Raw genomic sequence first — 19,882 nt, forward strand, 5'->3', positions numbered from 1 at the left:
AGCTTGGTCCATGCATTCATTTAGCATGCCTTGCAAAATTAATATTTTTTACTTATAGTCATGCACTACAGCGTAACAGTAGAACATCTACAGGTCAGACCTCAAAAATTAAAACTATGCAACAGAGAAATCAGAGGAACACTTGAAACAAATGGAAAATGACAACATTTGGCAGTAACAGACAATAATATTATTTTGTTTCAGCTCAATGGGAAATGTTGACTTGCTTTCAAAAGAAAAGGAGACAGTTCTTCAGAATCTTCCACAGGTAAGAGGATGTTCTGTGTTAGGTGAATGTGTAGATTAGAGGGCATGAACAGTAGTAATACTAAGATTGCTGACCTTCTTGTGGCAAATTTAGACTTAAAGGGATATATATCGTAATGATGATCAAAATTTAGCAGCATCTTTGTAACTTTCACTTCTTGCATAATGATGTTCCTTTTTAAACATAGTTTATAGTACTTTTAATTAGTTCTGTTTTTTGTCCCCTAGTCTGCTCGGCCAGCAGAAGTTGAGTCTGTTCTACTGGTGCTGGGTCAAGTACATGTTACAGCATACTTCAACCAAGAAGAGGACATTGGTGAAGAGGATCAGGTAAATTTAAGCCAGTACAATCCCCTAATGAAAGTTCTATGTGGAGTTAAGTGTTCCTCTTTGATTAAAATGGTGATGCTTTGTTTATAGAGAAAGTGCATTTAGCTATCAATCATTCTTTACAGGTGCCATACCATACCTCAGTTTCTCTTGGCACTTTAAATGGTCCCAAGAGAAAACAAAAACAATGCTTATGCAAAATTTGGGGGGACAAACAAAGAGTATTATGATATTTTCTGAAGTGGCCTATTAAAATTAATTGTGAATCTGAAACAACAAAACAAAAAAAACCAATTTAAATGAAACAGAATTTAGTTAAGAACCCAAACCGGCAGGCAACAATAATGGTCAAAGTACAGCTCAACTGCAAGCATGTATCCAACTCCAAAACCACTGGACCATGTTGCCTGCCAACTTTGTACAGCCTTAGAAAGGATGATAGCATTCTGCCCTACCTGAGACCATTAAGATCTTTTCAAGACTGCTGCCTAAAGGACGCCTGCCTAAATTTACTTGGGCTACTAACTTTTAATGTTGGAAGCCCGAAGGGCTCGCGGAAAATTGTCTTAGGCAGCAGCCTTGATCTTTTGGCTTTTTTTCTTCACAATGCAGGTGTATGACGATGGAATTGAGAATACTAGAAAGCAACTTTTGACAGTTTGCCCTGGATTGCATGATGCACAGCCTCAGTTGCTGGACAATCTTTTGGCTGTGTGGACAGGTGTTAGAGACAGGCTGTTCAAACACTATCACTTTGCTGCTAAGGCGTACTTCATGTATCTCAGAATGGGCACAGAGGTAAAGACAACTTCACAGGAGAAAATAATAATGGATATGAGTTACAAGATAATGAGATATTAACCAAGGATGAGATTTTTACAGCATTAGCGGAAACCTCTATTCATCATTGTTATGGAGAGCAGAAAATCCAGTACTTTTTAGTCCAGTCCTTCAAGTTGTAACCACTTCTTTAATTTTATATAATTTAATGTACATCAGCATCATCATAATTTTTTTCTTACGCAATGCTGCATGTGGCAAATGGATGCATCTAAAGACATTTAGCAACAGGAGCAAGAATTGTGAATAACAGATTTGCATGTTGTTGATTTTTTTTCAAGTGTTGGTGATCTCTAGATTTAGTCATAGCAATTCATTGTTTTTCCAGAATTGTGACAAATCACGTAATGCAGTAAAGGAAGAACCAGTAAGTAGTCACAAGACTAGTGACGATGACTGTAATGTTACAGCAACCTTGCGACTTCTGCGTCTTCTCGTTAAGCATGCTGGTGAGTTACGCATTGAATTGGAAGAAGGACTTGTGACCACTCCTACCAGACCTTGGAAAGGTAATAAATTTATGGTGCTCTGTTTTAAAACATTTTGGATCAAGGATGTTGACTTATTGATTGCCCAGGTTAATGTGAAGCTGAAACAAATTGGAAAACCTCTTTATCAAATGATGGGAGGCGTGATGGCCTCATGGTCAGTGTGCTCGACTCCGGATCGAGTGGTTCAGGTTTGGGTCCTGGCCGGGGACATTGTGTTTTGTTCTTGGGCAAGACATTTTACTCTCACGGTGCCTCTCTCCACCCAGGTGTATAAATGGGTACCGACAAAAATGCTGGGGGGTAACCCTGCGATAGACTAGCATCCCATCGAGGGGGGAGTAGAAATACTCCTAGTTGCTTCATGCTACAGAAACCGGAGATAAGCGCCGGCTTGGTGGGCCTTCTAGGCTCGTAGTGGACTTCACCTTACCTTTAACAAATGAAATGCTCTTGTCAAGGATAGGGGAATGAAACATGTTGTCTTTGTTTGTCCTAGAATTTCTGTGAAGTTATAAATTCTGTATTGAGAATTTTACATTTGCTTAACAATACTTTTCCCAACCCTGTTGAATCAAGGTGCCTTGGAATAAATTTTTTTAGACAATTTAAACAGTATTGTTTAGTTTTCCCAGTAGAAGAGGAAAAAAAATCCAAACAGCTTGATATGTTGTACAGTATTTCCATTTTACTCTAAAAACAGTGGGACTTTTGTTCTTTTTTATTCTCCATAACAGACATAACACCACAGCTGTTCTCTCGTCTGAATCATCCTGAGAGTTATGTTCGACAGAGTGTCTCTGAGCTGTTGTGTCGTGTAGGCCAAGATGCCCCTCATTTGATTGCTTACCCAGCAATGGTTGGTTGTTCAACTTCTCTTCCAAAGTATTTGCTAAACAAAAGCAAAGAAGGGGATGGTAAGGACACTTAATGTTTCTTTAAGGAAATTGCAATGTAATGATAGGTGCTCCTCTGTTCTTGGGTCAACGTGAAGTGGGTAGAGATTCGATGGACTTATTTCCTCCATGTAGTTTGATGGGCCTTAAGAAATTTATGGAAAAAAGTAGCAAACAAGCTATCTGATGATGCTTGACGAGGTCAGCAATGACCCAGTAAGCTCAAGTATAACAGATGGTTAGAGCAAGACATGGCAGTTTGGATAGATAATTTTAAATTCTTATTGTGGGTTATGTGTGTAAATGTCATTCACTAATCTTGAATTTCCTGTCACTAATGATCTACAGGTCTTCTACCTCTGCTTGTGTCACAATCCTCTGATGCACCAGCAGAAAACAGTCAAACCAGTGAGATAAACAGCAAAACAGAAGGTGATGCCCTAACCAGCTGCTATCAGGTAATTGTAGAGTCTATTAGAGCTCACAATCCTCAGCTGGTCTCAGAGTTGCAGGGATTTATCATGGAGTTGCGACGAATCACTCTACTATGGGAGGAATTGTGGCATGGCTCTCTTCTGCAGACTCACCATGATGTGACTCGTCGACAGCAACAACTGGAAGAGGAGATAAAGAGGGTTAATGGTAACCAGAACCTGACCAATCAGCAAAAGGCTACACTGATCAGGGAGAAGCATGTTGCTATCATGAAACCAGTGAGTGCTTTAGAGTGATTTGTTTGTCTGCTGGGGCCCGTTTGTCAAACACCCCGAAACTTTATGGGCCATTTTCAGGTGCCACTATTCCCTTTGTATTTCAAGAATGAAGAGGATTTAAGTTGTCAAACTTCACAGTCATTTTTCTTTTTGTTACCTTGAAAACATGTTAAAAGATCAGCTTTCCAAAACAAGCAGTTGGCAGTTTCACCAAATGGCTTTTTGGGCCCGAAAAGTTATCAGGACTTTCGAGAAATGGGCCCCTGGGGTGAAATTAGTGCTTAGTAGTCAATGCTAAATGTTTCTCCTTTGCTAGGTTGTATTTGCAATTGAACAGTTGAACAAAATTACTTGCCAAGAAACTGTCACACCCCATGAGCAGTGGTTTCAGGTGTCGTACAGTGAAGCCATCAAAGCAGCGATTGAGGCATTACAGAATCCTCCTGATCCTTCAGACCACAGATCCAGCTGGGAGCCATTTAAACAAGTAAACTCAATACCTTTATGCCTAGTCACTGCTGTATTTCATTTTTGTTTGAACGAGGCTATCAAACTGTCATCCCACGCACTGTCACTGCAAGGTGCCATTGCAACTCCATTCAATTGAGTTTTCATTTTTGTAATCCTATCAAACCCAAGTGATGTTCAAAGTGGAAGCTCTATTTTTGTCCTTTATGTACTTTTTATGGTTCGCATTGAGAATTTCTATTTTTACATCTGTCTCTTTGTTTAACCTCCACAGCTGCTTCAGGCACTACAGGCCAGATCTCAAAAACGGTCAGCTTATGTTCTCCGCATGGATGAAATTAGCCCTGCATTGGCAAGTTTGAAAGGTTCTGCTGTTTACATGCCAGGGCAGACTCATTTTAGTGGAAAGGTATTTATGATATCTTATTCTGTAGTTATTTCAACTTCCATGTGGTTGTCTGGGGTCACAAAACCAATGAGGCTGGACATCTGACCCAAGAAATTACCTGATAAATCAAGAATTTTGATCCCAGCTTGATCTTGATCTGATGTGCCTCCAACATGTGATTTCCCATGGAGCCTTGTTTTTAATTTATTCCAGGGCCTTTTCCCCACTAAATTCACAATAATTACACCTGTAAACTGAAGATAATGTTTTTTTTGTAGATTGTCACCATTGACTCTGTCATCACTGAAGTCAATATATTGCCAACCAAGACTAAACCCAAGAAACTAGTATTTATTGGATCTGATGGTCAGAGGTATGAATAATGTGGCTTTTCCATTGCTGCAAATAATGTCAGTTTTCAATATTGTACCCTAGGGTTCCCATTTATTAAAATCTAGTTACCTAATTTACCATGGATCCTATACTGTATCACACAATCATTTCACAAGTCAGATTTCAGTTGGTCTTTAGAACTACAGGTACATGTACTCATACAGTGGTATCTAAAGGCTTGGCCAAACCTCGCCACATCTTGCAACATTGTTGCATGATGTTGCGACATGTGTTGAATGGGCTGGCCAAACGCACGCAACATTCTCAACATTTTCAATGCAACGTGTCAATGTTTATGTGCCCCAGGCCCCTGGCGTGCAACAAGTGGACCTAGCGCGCATGCCCTAGTGCAACAATGTTGCGTGAATGTGACCAAATGAGTACAACATCATGCAACATCCAAAATGTTGCACGAAAATTTTGACTGCTTTCAAATTTGATCCAACATGTGGCAACATATAGTAGCCAAATGCATACAACATGTTGTGCTCAACAATGTTGCAAGATGTTGCATGGAAATGTTGCAAGCATTGGGCAAGGCCTTAATGTTTATGAAAAACATGCGAAGTCAGCAGTGATATTGCCTTTGGCTGTGTTTTAGAAAATAACCTCTGGTAGCTTTTAAGGTAATTACCTGAACATTTGCACACTTCTGTGTAAATATAAGCCAGGGTAATTTTTGGACCATTAATTCAAGAGCACTTACTGTTCTGTGTAATTACTTTTCTTCTCTGGCAAGGTGATAGCCATCCTGTCCTGAATCATTGAACACTTAAACCTTTTGTTGTTGTTTTCTAGGTACACATACTTGTTCAAAGGGCTTGAAGATCTTCATCTGGATGAACGAATCATGCAGTTTTTGTCCATCTGCAACAATATGTTTGCCAGGGTTGACAGGTAACAATAACTATTATTGTTTTTAAAGCTGGTCAATTTGTTTGAAGCACAGGCTTAAGATAATTAATTTTATAACGGCAAGGTCTTGGCTTTGGTTTCTTTCAACCTCAGATTAGCATCAACGCAAGTTTAATCAACATGGCCGTTAGTGTTGTTGCACCTTTCATTAACTTGCATTCATTGTTTTCCCTTTCACTGCCATTGGTTACATCCAACCTACTGATTGACTGATTTGGATCCACTTTGCCAGTTTCTGCTCTGTCATTATCTGTCCAACATTATTAGGGACTGTTATGCAAAGGGAAGGAATGCTGTTAGTATACGTTTTTGAAGACAATAATATTTTTATTTTATGACTTGCAATGGTGAAGATTGACAAGTTTATGTAAATGTTTTTGTTCTTCTTCAGCCACAGGTCTTCTTTGTTTTGTGCTCGTCACTATTCTGTCACCCCTCTTGGTCCACGATCTGGTCTGATTCAGTGGGTGGATGGTGCTGTTCCTATCTTTGCCTTGTTCAAACGCTGGCAGCAAAGAGAGGCTTCAGCTGTAGCACTGGTCAAGTCTGCACAGGTCTTAGTATTTCATCAAAATATCAGTGAAATTACTAAAACTATTTATGACATACTTTAATTTCTGGCCAATTACCCACGGGTAATCTGTTAATTTTGCATTCACTAAGGACCACTGCAGGTAATAGGAACGTGCAGGCTATGCAACAACTTTGATTACTATGTAGAAGGCAACTAATCAGTGACGGTGTGATTTTCAAAAGTTATCCCAGTCTCTCAATCAAGGGCTCGTGTCGCAATATTTTGACATTAACATTACTTATATATATATATATGTATTTGTTATTAATTGTGTTTGTAGACAAAGTGCAAACAACTGCAGGAGGCCTAGCTCGTGAACAAGCTCTCCAAAGGAAGCTTACTCGCAGGCTACAGGCAGCCATAACAGACTGATTTTGCAATGTGTGACTAACAGTAACAGACTGATTTTGCAATGTGTGACTAACAGACAAAAAATAAATTTGTCTGTTCACTTCACATCAAAAACATAAAATTTACTTGTAGGCACATTCATCTCCCTTTTTGGAGCGATAAAAATATATAAAAGAATTTCAAGTGCATCAGTCAAATCATCTTAGCAGTATTTAGCTTAAACCACAGATTATTTTCGCGTTTGAAGCAACATTTTATGACCAGTAGAACCAGAGATAGCTTTTTTTTTGCCAAACTGTTGATTGCTTTGGTCTGAGCACTCCACATAAAAAACAAACTCACCCCAGTCTTTCTCACTTTAATTTTCAATATGGCACTGTGTTTTTAACGATTGGAAAAGCAACTAAATCTGGTTGCAGATTTTATCAATTACCCAAAGTACTGATCATCTTCTTTTTTCAATCTTCAAGAGTCTGCCAAAAAGTAATAATCTTTGTTACCGTTAATTTTGTCAAAATATGTCAATTAAAATGAATGAAGAACTTTCCATTGATTTTGTTTTGACTGCTACACATGAGCAAGACTTCTTCTGAGTAACAGAGTTAACTGAATAGAGTGTAATGTGAAGACCAGGGTGGTCAGAGTTTTTCTCTGTCCTTGTGTGGGCCCATTTCCATCAGTAGGGCTAACGCTCACATGGTTCATATGGGATTGAAATCTAGCACTTCACATTACACTCTATTCAGTTAACTCTGTTAAACATATAAGTGCTACACGGCCAACGTTTGTATAAACGTAACCTTTCCTTGTTCTTCTGAGTAAGATGAGCTTAGTTTTTAAATTCTACCTTACTGGTAAGTCTTTTGACGCCTTAATGAATAATTTTATTTTGGTTTTGGGGTGCAGGTTATAGGTCGGTGCAGGTAATCTGTTGCATTTATTTTCTTCACACAACAAAAATGTGCTAGTGCGGGTAATCGGCCAGAAATTACAGTAATGATTATCAACAATTTCCTTTTTTTTGTTTGTTAGTTGTCCTTTTGCAACACTCTTTGCAACTTTTAAATTGTCAATGTTGCAGGGCACAAACCAGTCAGCCCCTCAACCTATGAAACCAAGTGAACTGTACTACAGCAAAATCACTCCTGCCTTGAAGGAGAAGGTAAGAACGTGCATAAATTAAGAACAGAAAACTTGTTAGCTCACTTTTGCCATCCCTATTAGGAGGCATAATATACACAGCAGCTCAGCATCTAGTGCATTGTGTCCACACTGAGATCCTCAGTGTCATAACATCTAGTTCAAGTGACTATACATAAAATTTTACAACAGGGTTGTAAAAACAGTTCGAACTGAGATTCTTTATCCTTGTTTTTAATATTGTCTGCTTACAGTTGTATTCTTTGTTTGGGTCGGTGAAAAGCAACAACTATTCCCATTCGTGTTGCGTTGAGCGCTACACAAGTTGTTTGTATTAGATGGTACATGAGTCACCAGCCCTAGACATCAGTCCCAGTAAAGTCCAAAGTATCATTCTGTGAGCTCTTTAGTTTACTGTAAGGAGTACCTTATGCCGATTGTGGAGCGGTGTTCTTCCCTTTTTACCCCAACAGTTATTTTAATTTAAGACCCTGAGTGTTGGCCTGGCGGGAATCAAGCTCTTAACCTCCCGCGTGACAGCCTGATGCACAACCAACTGAGCCCCCGGTGCACGGTAGTGTGGTGTGTCTTAAATATAAATACCCGCAGGGACTGCGACATTAAGTCGTTTTAAATACCTTTTAAGTGGAACACTAACTGAGTAAGGGATAAAGGGCTTTGTTAGCTTCTGTATGATACCAGCTTCAGAACTGATGGAACATGTAATGAAGTGGTTTTGATTTGTTGTTCCTAATAGGGTATTACAGACCTGAACAACAGACGGGAATGGCCTCTTAGTGTGTTGAGACAAGCACTTGAGGACCTCATGAAGGAAACTCCCAGTGATTTGCTGGCAAAGTAGGTCACCCATGAATCTGCTGTTATTCAGTTTCTATTTGTCCTTTAATGTCACAGCAGGCTTGTTTGTCTATAAAAGCAATAATTATTATTATCTAAGCCTGAATTTTAGCTGACCTCACCACTTGCTAGGACATTTGGCGAGTGTCTTTTTCTGATTCACTCAGGGAAGACAGAATGCAGTTTGATTAACTCTTACAGCCAAGGATGTGGCTGAAATTCAGGCATATCCTTTCAAAATTGAATTTTGCATGTTTTGCCTTTCAGGGAATTTTGTTGTTTGAGAAAAAAAGCATGAAATTTCTTTTGTTATTGTTTTCAGGGAGTTATGGTGTTCCAGTACAAGTGCTGCAGAATGGTGGCTGATTACTCAGAGCTACGCTCGCTCCACTGCTGTCATGTCTATGATTGGTTACATTATTGGACTGGGTGACAGACATTTGGATAACATGTTAGTGGACTTCACAACAGGAGAAGTAAGAAAAACTCTATTGCTAAGGATTATTTTCAATACTGGGATATCAGATCATGAGCTGGGCAGAGCTGAAAAACGAGGTCTTTTTGTTCATCAGTGAGTCATTGTTTTTGTTTTTGGTAGATTGTTCATATTGACTACAACGTATGCTTTGAGAAAGGTAAGGGACTGCGAGTTCCTGAAAAAGTACCATTCAGGATGACTCCAAACCTTGAGACAGCCTTAGGAGTGACTGGAGTAGAGGGTGTGTTTCGCCTTTCTTGTGAAGAAGTGTTGAAGATTCTGAAGCAAGGCCGTGAGACTCTGCTTACCCTGTTGGAAGCCTTTGTGTATGACCCACTAGTTGACTGGACAACTGCAAATGACACTGCTTTTGCTAGTGCATTCTATGGCGGTGGAGCAACAGGTGTTGCAGACAACAAAGTGAACAAGAAAGAGATGGAAAGGGATGTAACTCAAAGCTTGTTTTCTTCAAGAGTTGCTGAGATGAAAGTTACATGGACACATAACAAGTAAGATTGAAGCATTGTCGTTTTTAACTACGGTTTTTAAACTAACGAGTGATGCAGTAATTTGTATCAAATCTAAATGGTTAGATGCTCATTCCAAAATTCAGAAAATTACTTGTTTTTTGTAAGCTTTTTTTGTATTTTTGCTGGCTCTGTAGTTTTTTAGAGTCCTAATCTTGGAGAAAGCAACAATAATAATTACTCAAAGTATCTGAATAACACTAACCATCAAAAGGATAGCAGATAATAATTTTTTATGTTATACAATTTTCAGATTTTAGGTGTATAGTAAAGTCACAAACGTTTTGTATCAATTGTTTAGAACAAATTTATGGCGGTATTCCAATTACTAGTATGTGTGTAGTTGTGTGTAGTTTGGTAATGTGTCAATAGTAATTTGTACTAAATTAATGGCTGTATTCTGTAAAACCCTTATTTTCAAGAGGAGTTACTGTAATCCCTTTACCATAATCATTCTATGATCATGCAGTGCTCGACTTTCAGGAAAAAACCTACATTTTCAGATTTGGGCGCCAACTTAAGTATTTTAGTCGCCAAAAAATTTTGGCCCTTCGGACGTTATACTCTTCAACAAAAGAGAGGCTACCATAAACTGAAATAAATAATACCGTTTCAACTAAAGGTGCTCACTTCTGGAATGAAGTTAATTTTAAGATGTAGAATTCAGTTTACGGTGTTTAAGGTTATGTAAACACTGTTTTTCAAAGGCCACATGAACTTTGAGAGCACTAAATTTCAAACCCCCCTAGTTTAGTTGGTGCAAATAGTCCACTAGTTAATGATGGTGATTTGCTCATTACTCAGGGATGAACTTCTGTCAGGCATGAGTAAGTTGGATGACTTCTTGGACTCCTTCGTAGGATCACTGAAACAGCTAAAATCTTTGGATTTTTCGAACGAAGAGCTTAAAGATCAACAAGAGACTCTGCAGGCAGCAATTGGCAACCCACAACATCCTCTGCATTCCGTACAGGCCAAGTAAGGGAATTAGACCTTGAAAGTATAATAATTATACTTATTTTTCTCACTGTGAACATTGATATTAGAGAGGTCCATAGAATCTAGCCTGTAATTATCTACACTGCCTTTTCTTACTCAAAGGTTTGACGAAAAGAAGAAACTATTGGCTGATCACGATGCAGTACTCCAAACTATCACTGAAAAACTTGGTGAATGTCAACAGTGGCAAGTTCAACATCAGGTGAAGAAAGCTAAATTCTGATCTTGATTTGAATTAGATGTCATCATGAGCCTTCTTTCTGTCCCATGCTGAGTGGCAACTGAGGTCTCAGAAATTGTGTCTCGGTTACAGTCAAGCTACGTCACACGTGACTGGTAGTTTTGAACTTTGAACTGAGTATTCAAATCTTCATGCCAGTTTTGAGCTTTGCTCTTTTCCCGTGGATATTTCCCTGATATATCACAAATAGCTGGCTATGAACTTTCGTTTTACTATTTCACTTATTGTGCATTTTTCAAAAGCTCCAAAAAGGATTTTGGATGTTCCTTTCAGTCTCATGGATACTGGTCACTCATGACATAGCTCAACTGTAATTTAATCTTTGACTCTCAATCCAAAACTTCAAAGAAGAAATTAATACCTAGCTTGATTATTTTCACACCAGGAAATAGCTGGGTCCCTAACAAATTTTCAACCCTACAAGGGGTTCAGTGATTAATTAAACTGTCCACAGTTTTGCAAATTAGAGCAATTAAGCATGAGCAAGATCCCTGAGTCAAGTTAAGATGCTGAACATCCCAGTTATTAATGTTCCTTGAGCAGTAACGAAAGGAAAATGTTTCAGGCTTTCCTTTTGTTACTGCTCAAGTAACGTTAATTAATAACTGTGATGATCAGCATCTTAACTTGATTCTCTCCGCACTTCAAATATGTATAGCTTTCATATACATGTTATAACTTTCGTCATATCATTCATGAATGGCAGTTATCTTTAGTTCCTTTCAAAATTGACAACCCAGCACCAAAATGTAAGCATCTCTGCAAAAATGGATAGCTTGGCCTTATTGCAGTCAGAGCAATCTTACTAAATTATGGAGTGCATTTGTGTATAATTGTTAGGTTGCTATGGAGACCGTTCATGGACCAAAGCTGGGATCTCTCATTGGGGAACTCTTACAGCCCCTTGATCCAGGTAGTGAAGTGCAAAAATTTACTGTGCAGAATTCTAAGGGATTAACCCATTGGCCCTATGCGCCATCTTGGTACAAGGGGCCAGGTGAAGGTGAACCCATTGACTCCTGGGAGTGAGACTTAACAGATTTTACTCTTTGTAACGCCAGGCAATTTTACTCATCAACTGGGGACATCCTAGGGTGGCTAAGGGGTGAATGGGTTAACGAGAAAGTAGACATGTTGTGTTCATTGATTTTATGTGAATAAACTGCTTATTGTAGGTGCCCCAAGTTTTGCCCCAGCCATCAGTTTTCTGCAAGGTGCTGGACAGGGCCACATTGTTACTCAGGTGAATTTACAATAATTATTATCTTCAAATGTAGGAAACAACAACACAGGAATGATTACTAACAAAGTTTTCACAGATTGATGTCATCCAAATGTACTGCCCAGGGGCACGTTTCTTGAAAGTCCAGAAAACTTTTCGGGCCTGAAAAGCCATATGTGAAACTGCCAACCGCTTGTTTTGGAAAGCCGATCTTTTAACAGGTTTTCAAGCTAACTAAAAGGAATGTGTCTGTGAAGTTTGATGACATAAATCCTCTCCGTTCTTGAGATATAAAGGGGATTGTGACACCTGGTTTGATGGCCTCTCTTCCCAAATGCGTTTCACCTTATGAAAGAACAAAGGTGTAAAAATTTAGTTTCATTCCAAGAGCCATTTACAGACACTTGGACAGTTAACCATCTAGTTCTGTAGCCATACGCAAGAAAAGTTACAATGTATGACATTTTAGGCTGCTATCAAAGGCATGTTATTATTTCATGCACTTCAAGTATTAGTATATATTAATTTTAAGGTTTGCACCAAGTAAGGTTATACATATCTGAGGTTTCATTTGAGTATAGTAAAAAAATTCAAGACTATTCAACAAAACAGAGTCTATAAAATATTATTTTCTGTTTTATCATTATTGTTTGCTACTTAACACTAACCACAAGATGAAACTACAAATTTAAACCATAAGAACCAATCAGTGGTGATGGCACACAAGATCATTGGCTATTGAGAAGTTTTGTACTAATATTATATTGACATAATCAACTCTTTAATTTCTTTATTACAGTGTGAACAGCTGGAAGCAGAATTGTCAGGGCTGTTTAATCAGAGGCGAACTATGTTCCGTTCATGCCTTGATTTACTTCACACTTATGCCACTGTGACATCACTAGTAAGTAGTTTGAATATTTGAAAGCTTTTAATTTTATTGTTTCTTGGTCATCTAAGGTTTTGGCATTGAATCTCTTTTAGCTTCAGATATTTCTGCAGGAACTACCATACATGTTACAGTAAGGATTAGTTTTCTAAATTATATTTTTTTTGCAGTTCCCAGCAGATTATGTTCAGCAGAACAGAAGCTGTGAGTGGCAGAGTTGGCTGCAGTCTATGATGGAGGATTCCTCAACAAAAAAGTACAGTTTTTAATTTAATATGGTAGTCTTGTTTATTATTTCCAATCACCTGATACTGACACAGACCATGAAAAATTAGGCCGTTTTCTTAGAATGGGCAATATTAGTAAATTTGTGTTCCGGGTTTCATGCACATTGCAAAAACAAGGTCAAAATCGTTGTCTCAAATCTCCAGTGTGATTGGCAGAAATAAAGAAGTCTTTGTAGTTTGAGGTTTACCATAAGCAAAGAGGGTTAGAACTGATGACCCAGTACTACTGATAAAATTATTGTATCAGTTTTACGAGCAATCAGTCCTAAGGAAATTACTGAACTGCTATCTTCAGGACTTGGATATTGATAATTGCAACATATCTTTTCTTTCACAGTTGTAAACTGGTCCTTGAAGAAAGTGAAAAAATGCACGGTGAGCCAGCAACAGACAACCCCATGTCTCTTGCGGTAGTAACTGGATTTATTGCCATGGAGGTTAAACTGCAGAACAGTCTGACTGAACAGAATGCCAAGTTTATTAAGGTTTGTTACTGTTCTAGCTTCCCAGTAATTTATTTATCTTTAATTAGAAGACCTCTGTGGCATAAGAAACTTCTCCACTGGGTTGATATTGGAGTGGTTTTGACTTGAACTTGGAGTAGCTGCAACAAACTGTTAAATGTAAAGGAACGTGAAGAAATTTGCTTCAATATCTCAAAGCATGGTTTAGGTTAAATGGTTTGACAAAGTTGGCTACAGAGGGAAAGTAGCTTTGATTTTTAACCAGGAGGGATTTGTTAACCCACTAACTCTGGGGAGTGAGATTTTACTCTGTCTAATGCCAGCCAATTTTGCTCGTCAATTGGGGGCTTACTAGGGCATTTGACACGTATTCAATCTCCCCTACTGATAAAAAACCCTATGGAACCTCCCTTTGCACACATTTGTCTTTTTACACAAACAACCAGCACCAATTTGGAGGGTAAAATCACCTTTTATTCACAACATTGTTTTGAATCAATAGTTTTCTGAGCGGCGAAAGCAAGAAAGTGTAGAGACAGCATTCCTTAGCAAGGCTGTGAGTGATGCTTATGCAGCACTGAAGAGACACATTACAGGTAAATTGGCAATATTAGTGTGAAAGAGGAATAATGAATAACTCATAATAACCGAGTTTGAGGTCTGTACTGTAAGTTTTTTCCCATTGATTTATGGAAAAAGCGAGGATTTGTAACTTTCAGTACGGACCAAGAAAACGAGGTTAGTAAGATATTTATTATATCTCTGAGGTATATCAGGTTCACAGGAAAGGAAACTAGTTGAAGTCAAGTGGAAGTTTCAACTGCCACATTGCCACGTAAAAATCTGAAATAGTTTCTTGCAAGATTCCATCGGTTTTAAAAGTTTATATAACATAAACAACAGGAAAAACTTGCATGGGAAAAAATGTTTTATCAATATTTCAAAGTTAGAGGGCCGTACAGCTTGCCCTACTGTAGAATACGGCATACTAATTTAGCCAATCACAGCATGCGTACTATCTGAGATATAATAATTTTATTATTGATAAGGTTTATTCATTCACTATAAACTTACAGGCCCTTTGTCGACTTTTTTCCAGGAAAGCAACCCTCATCATTTCGTTGTCTTGCAAGTTTTCTCATTACAGCATTGTGTTCTCTAAATAAGAGGTGCTTAGCAATGGAAAACACTGCAAAAGGTAAAAAAAGTGATAAGTCAGCCTGTACTTTCACATTTTAGCTTTGTTATATGTATTGTAGTTAGATTTTTCCTTGCTGATTTTTTACACTAGTTTACACTAGTTTCTTTTGTCTTACAAACATCAGAATCTGAAACAAAGGAAAGTAAAAACAAACTACTTTGAAAACAATTAATGTTTATCCAAGCAAACTTTTTAACTACAACATATGCAATGAAAGTCCTTTGACAGAATTTCCTTTTTTCGCCTTTTCGCGTCAAACACCAAACAATGATGCAGGAAATAGTATGCCACATTTTTCACTCAAGTCTATACTGTTTTTGATAAGTCTTTATCTACTGAATTGTCACTGTGGGAAATTGGATATCAGACAGTCTAAAGTTTGTCATGCTGTATCATTGCACAATCAAATTTTTCCTCAGAATCCTTATCAGTGCTGAATCCCTGACCATTCCATCAAGCATCTTGATGGTTGAGCAACATCACTAGTGAGGACATGACCTTAAAGTTCCTTATATGTATACCTTTATAGTGACATCTGCAAATTGGTGGACTTTCTAGTGTCCTTTCTAGTGTCCTTACATAATGATGTCAAATCTGTCTCAGAACACTGCAATTGCTTCGTTGGAAGAATCAGGCAGACAACTTTATGCACTGACTAATTTTTTGATTTTGATTAGTTGCCAAGGACAGACTATCTGATCTGACATCGAGAGAAGGAGACTGGTTTCTTGATGAACTTTGTTCCATGAGTGGCAATGTTAATCAACTGCTTCTGCTACTGAAAGATTTCCCCATGGTGAGTGTCTGAACTTCCAGTTAACCCAAATTTTTGCATTAATGACATGCTCTTGCAGTGGATTAATTGAATTTCTTATTACCAGGAGGTAAAGGAAGATCAGCAAACCTCATTAAGCCAGGCCTTCAATTCCATGAAAGCTGTTCTGGGAGTACAGAAAGTGTTTCTGTCTTTGCAGGTAAAGGCAGGCAACTTGCATATGAGTAGAAAAGCTTTTTATAAACATAACTATTGACTTTATATTAATTATTAATTGCTTAATTATTAACTGTTTGCCTGGAATTTATTGCCTTTGAATTAGCAGAACATTATTTTCACCTGTGTTATGTTTAACCCTTTTCACACCTGAACCATCCCCTGTCGACGAGTAAAATGGTCTGGCGTCACACGTTAAAATCTCCATATGCCACTCTTAGGAGGGAATATGGTAATGTGTGATGCCAGTTTCAATTAACATGAAGCAGTCAGAAACTATGTCCCTTCCATTAACCCATTGACCCCTGGGAGTAAGAGTATAATCCTCAAATGAGAGAATCCTAGGGCATTTGAATTGTCAACAGATTGACAAAGTGATAACATTTTCCTCACACTTTAGCAACATACAAAATTGCAATAACTGGTAATTGTAATGATTCTCAGGAACTGATGACCAACTTCAGAACAATCATTGTCCCAGAAGCAGTCAAAAGCATCTATGCAGAAGACCCTTCTGTGTTTTCTGTAGTTCAACAGCTACATGCTGTGACTTGTTCACAAAAGATGACTCTGAGAGAACTTGTTGAGAACCTTGAGGCTCATCTCCTTGAGGGACGTGGAACAGTGGAGGTAGGTGACCCACAGTCCCAGGACACTTCTGCCTCCTCCTTCCCTCTCAATGTTGGTGTGAAAGATTTGGTGACTGAACTGCGATAAACAACATTGAGAGGGGCAGGGAACGCACGAGAAGGGAATAGAGGATGTTGGCATGAAGTGTCCCATTTAATTATGTCTGAGACTCCAACCAAAGTGGAGAAATTAAAAAAAAAACCAATGTTGGCTCTGTGTTAAGTGTCGCCAGGATGGCATTAGAACCAGGGTGTATGGCACTACACGGGGTTCAGTCCTCATAATGTTAGTGATTTGATATCAGATTGTGCTGGTTGTGTGAAGGGGACGACAAAAACAATGATGACGAGGATGGAAATGAGTTGAAAAATTTATTTTTGGGGGATAAAGGAAAGAGTTGGGTTTTGGTGTGGGATTTCATCCCTTACTCATGTGAAAAGGGCAGAGGGGGATGTGTTGAATGAGGTGGAGGAGTTGAGAGCCGACGGCCAGTAGGAAGGCCTAAGAAAAAGTGGAGTGGGTGTGTGACAGAATATATAAATATATTGGGAATAGAGGAATATAATTATGGCACAAGATTGACAGATGTGGAGGACAGTCATCGCCTGTCCAACCCCATCTTAAATGGGAAAATATGGACATTACGACAGTGAGGATGATGATGATGATGATGAATCATTCATACTATGCAGTCTAGCAATAGCCATCACAGTTGTGATGATGAGCATGATTATGATGATGCTGAAATAAACTTAGATTGCCTCTCTTTTTGAGAAATTGCTAGCAATGTGTTAGAGGTCACTTGTGTATAACGTGTGAATTTAGTTTCCTCACAACAATCTATGATGTATCTATGATATGACATTTCTGTAACTTAAGTTAAAATAATTTCTAATAATAGTGATCTCCTCCTATGTTTTGTTGAAAGGAACATGTTACTGAAGAAGTTGATGCAGCAATCCAAGAATTAATTGTTCAGTTTGAGAAGCTGTTGCAGACAAACAAGACTGCTGGTTCTGAGTCAGGTGAAGCAACATACGGTACCTCATAATATTAATCTGCCATTTTTGTAACGTTATCCAACATAAGATGCTAGAGAATGTGACATTGTTGAGCCTTAATGTATAGATTTAGCCAAGCCTAAAAGCGGAGCTTCTGGGTTATGTATTCAGACTTAAAAAATGATACACAGAATTTGGTGGTCATTAATCTCATACTTAACCATCCTGAAGATCCATCTTTATAACATGACGATCACTGACGTTCCTTTGGTAATAATAACGTGAATTCAAGTATATACAAGAGGCTTGAATGAACAAGAAACAACAACACTGCAGAAAACATGAGAACTTTAAGTTGGCCCATAATGGCATGTTCCTCTGTCAATGGATATGTTGCAAGTCATTTTTAACCTTCAGGTTAATTTGTTTCTATGTCAGGTCAATTTGTTTCAACCTAGGTCAACTTGGTTCAACCTTGATCAAGTTGCTTCAACCTATGCCAGTTTGGGGAAGGTACAACACACAGGTCACAGGTCATTATTTTACCAATACAGAAAGAATCCTAAACATTCATTAATGCTAACCTTAGGCCTAATTAGGCCTAAACAAAAGTTTTTAGGCCTAACGTTAGCATTTGTAAACAGTTAGGGTTGTTTTTGTATTGGTAAAACAATCACCTGTGACCTGCGTTTTGTACCTGCCCAAATTGGCCTAGGTTGTACAACTTTATCAGGGATGAAACAAATTGATCTAGGTTGAAACGATTTGACAAAGGTTGAAGCAAAATGGTTGCAAATTAACCTAAGGAACAAAATGACCTGTAACAAATATCTCTGACAGGCTCAAGCCTCAAATAGGGTTGTAAATATAAATAACCCAATTATTCATTTTCACTGAAGATTGTATTTTTTTTAATTAGGTGAAGACAACAGTAATTCAATGACATCTGGCCAGATGCTGCTTGCTGGTTTCAATGGACTCTTTACCAAAGTGGCCAGTGAACTCACAGACATGTTTGCTGCTTTTAAACAAGTTGACATTGACAAGCATGAACTAAAGTTTGACTGTGTTAAAGATGCACAAGATCTCCAGGTACAACTCATTTTCCATTCCTTCATTTGTCTGATTTTTTACCTACATTATTTGTGTACTTAAAACAGAGTGACATTATGCAAGTGCTTACACCCACAGCTTTTTTTTTTCTTTTTAAGCTTATTAATGATACAAAAAATGCTGATCTTCTTGGCAAGCTCTTCTTTCTAAAAAGGTTGGAGGTCATAGTCTCCTTCTTCAATAGCTGTAGACTGACAACGCTCTCATTAAAAGGTATTCATAACAATATTATTAAGCAAACTTTTTTTGACATTAGTTTGGTAAATGTTCAGAATCTTGTCAACAGTAATAACTTATTGTACCTCAGCTAGGGCACCGCCTCTCTGGTCAGCCAAAAATGCAAGATTGGACCTTATGTTTAGTCTCTTTATAGCATTTTCGTTTGTTCACTACTGTAACATAACAATTTTTTTGTTCTGTTGTAGGTGCATCCACCACAGGAAATAAACCAGCAGCTATGAACTGTGAAGCAAAACCATCAACCAACTTGTTTATGAATGCAGATGGAATGTATGGAGAGACAGAAATATGGAACCCAGATACATGTTACAGTGAAGATGACCTTGCAGTGCATGTTAAGCATTTTATTGCTGATTGCATTCAACAGTGCATTATGGGCTTGCCCTCACAGGCTCTTGCTTCGGTGATCATTGCCTTTGCCTCAATTTTGGGAAGCAAGTGCAATAAGGAGAGTGTTGATAATGACCAGAGGATTGTGTCTTTAGAGGAGTATTGCAAGAAGGTAGGAAACATACAGTACTACAGTGTTAGATGAAGATTTGAGTGGTTGTAATGCATCAACTATCAAATCCTTGCAATCGTGCATGTTTTTGGCTATATTAGAGTATAGCAACCCCATTATTAAGACAGTGTTGTTAGCTGGTGTGATTATCCTATCATGGAGCTGTTTCATAGCCAATCAAAACAGCCAAGACAAGCATGCAAGGCTGGCAGGGAAAAGAATTGATTCTGCCCCAAAACTGGTCTATTCCATCGTTGCAAGTTATATTTTATTACGAGCTCTACATCTTTTAACAGAACAATTTTTATGCTGTATAATGCAATCGTTAATTTTGTCCTTTTTTTCACCTGATTTTATTGGTTCATATTGTTAAAATAATTATTGTCCTTTTGGTGTGTGTGTGTGCAAGATTGTAGATACTAATGTGTCCGGTGGTCTCATAAAAGCTAAACAGCTGTCTCAGATCAGCAGCTTGG

The 19,882-nt window shown here is 38.2% G+C and overlaps 1 protein-coding gene across 2 annotated transcripts in view; it reads left to right on the forward strand.

Moving 5' to 3' along the window:
* The window catches only part of LOC137971086 (serine/threonine-protein kinase SMG1-like), a 66,823-nt gene that overhangs the window by 32,482 nt on the left and 14,459 nt on the right, over nt 1-19,882 (forward strand). For both annotated transcript variants that reach the window (XM_068817810.1, XM_068817811.1), the window contains exons 35-66: nt 205-268; nt 496-597; nt 1,210-1,395; nt 1,766-1,946; nt 2,663-2,842; nt 3,170-3,534; nt 3,851-4,021; nt 4,277-4,411; nt 4,669-4,763; nt 5,582-5,680; nt 6,090-6,252; nt 7,705-7,785; nt 8,521-8,621; nt 8,944-9,097; nt 9,220-9,608; nt 10,431-10,604; nt 10,728-10,827; nt 11,707-11,779; nt 12,042-12,109; nt 12,888-12,992; nt 13,148-13,233; nt 13,602-13,749; nt 14,231-14,324; nt 14,828-14,926; nt 15,607-15,725; nt 15,811-15,903; nt 16,365-16,550; nt 17,479-17,575; nt 18,471-18,643; nt 18,763-18,877; nt 19,090-19,406; nt 19,816-19,882. The exon at nt 19,816-19,882 is cut by the window's right edge and continues 43 nt beyond it. In XM_068817810.1, coding sequence (XP_068673911.1) covers nt 205-268; nt 496-597; nt 1,210-1,395; nt 1,766-1,946; nt 2,663-2,842; nt 3,170-3,534; nt 3,851-4,021; nt 4,277-4,411; nt 4,669-4,763; nt 5,582-5,680; nt 6,090-6,252; nt 7,705-7,785; nt 8,521-8,621; nt 8,944-9,097; nt 9,220-9,608; nt 10,431-10,604; nt 10,728-10,827; nt 11,707-11,779; nt 12,042-12,109; nt 12,888-12,992; nt 13,148-13,233; nt 13,602-13,749; nt 14,231-14,324; nt 14,828-14,926; nt 15,607-15,725; nt 15,811-15,903; nt 16,365-16,550; nt 17,479-17,575; nt 18,471-18,643; nt 18,763-18,877; nt 19,090-19,406; nt 19,816-19,882 — 4,580 coding nt within the window. The remainder of the gene's footprint in view (nt 1-204; nt 269-495; nt 598-1,209; nt 1,396-1,765; nt 1,947-2,662; nt 2,843-3,169; nt 3,535-3,850; nt 4,022-4,276; nt 4,412-4,668; nt 4,764-5,581; nt 5,681-6,089; nt 6,253-7,704; nt 7,786-8,520; nt 8,622-8,943; nt 9,098-9,219; nt 9,609-10,430; nt 10,605-10,727; nt 10,828-11,706; nt 11,780-12,041; nt 12,110-12,887; nt 12,993-13,147; nt 13,234-13,601; nt 13,750-14,230; nt 14,325-14,827; nt 14,927-15,606; nt 15,726-15,810; nt 15,904-16,364; nt 16,551-17,478; nt 17,576-18,470; nt 18,644-18,762; nt 18,878-19,089; nt 19,407-19,815) is intronic.

This window comes from Montipora foliosa, chromosome 9 (genome assembly GCF_036669935.1).
Source record: "Montipora foliosa isolate CH-2021 chromosome 9, ASM3666993v2, whole genome shotgun sequence".
Classification (NCBI taxonomy): Eukaryota; Metazoa; Cnidaria; class Anthozoa; order Scleractinia; family Acroporidae; genus Montipora; species Montipora foliosa.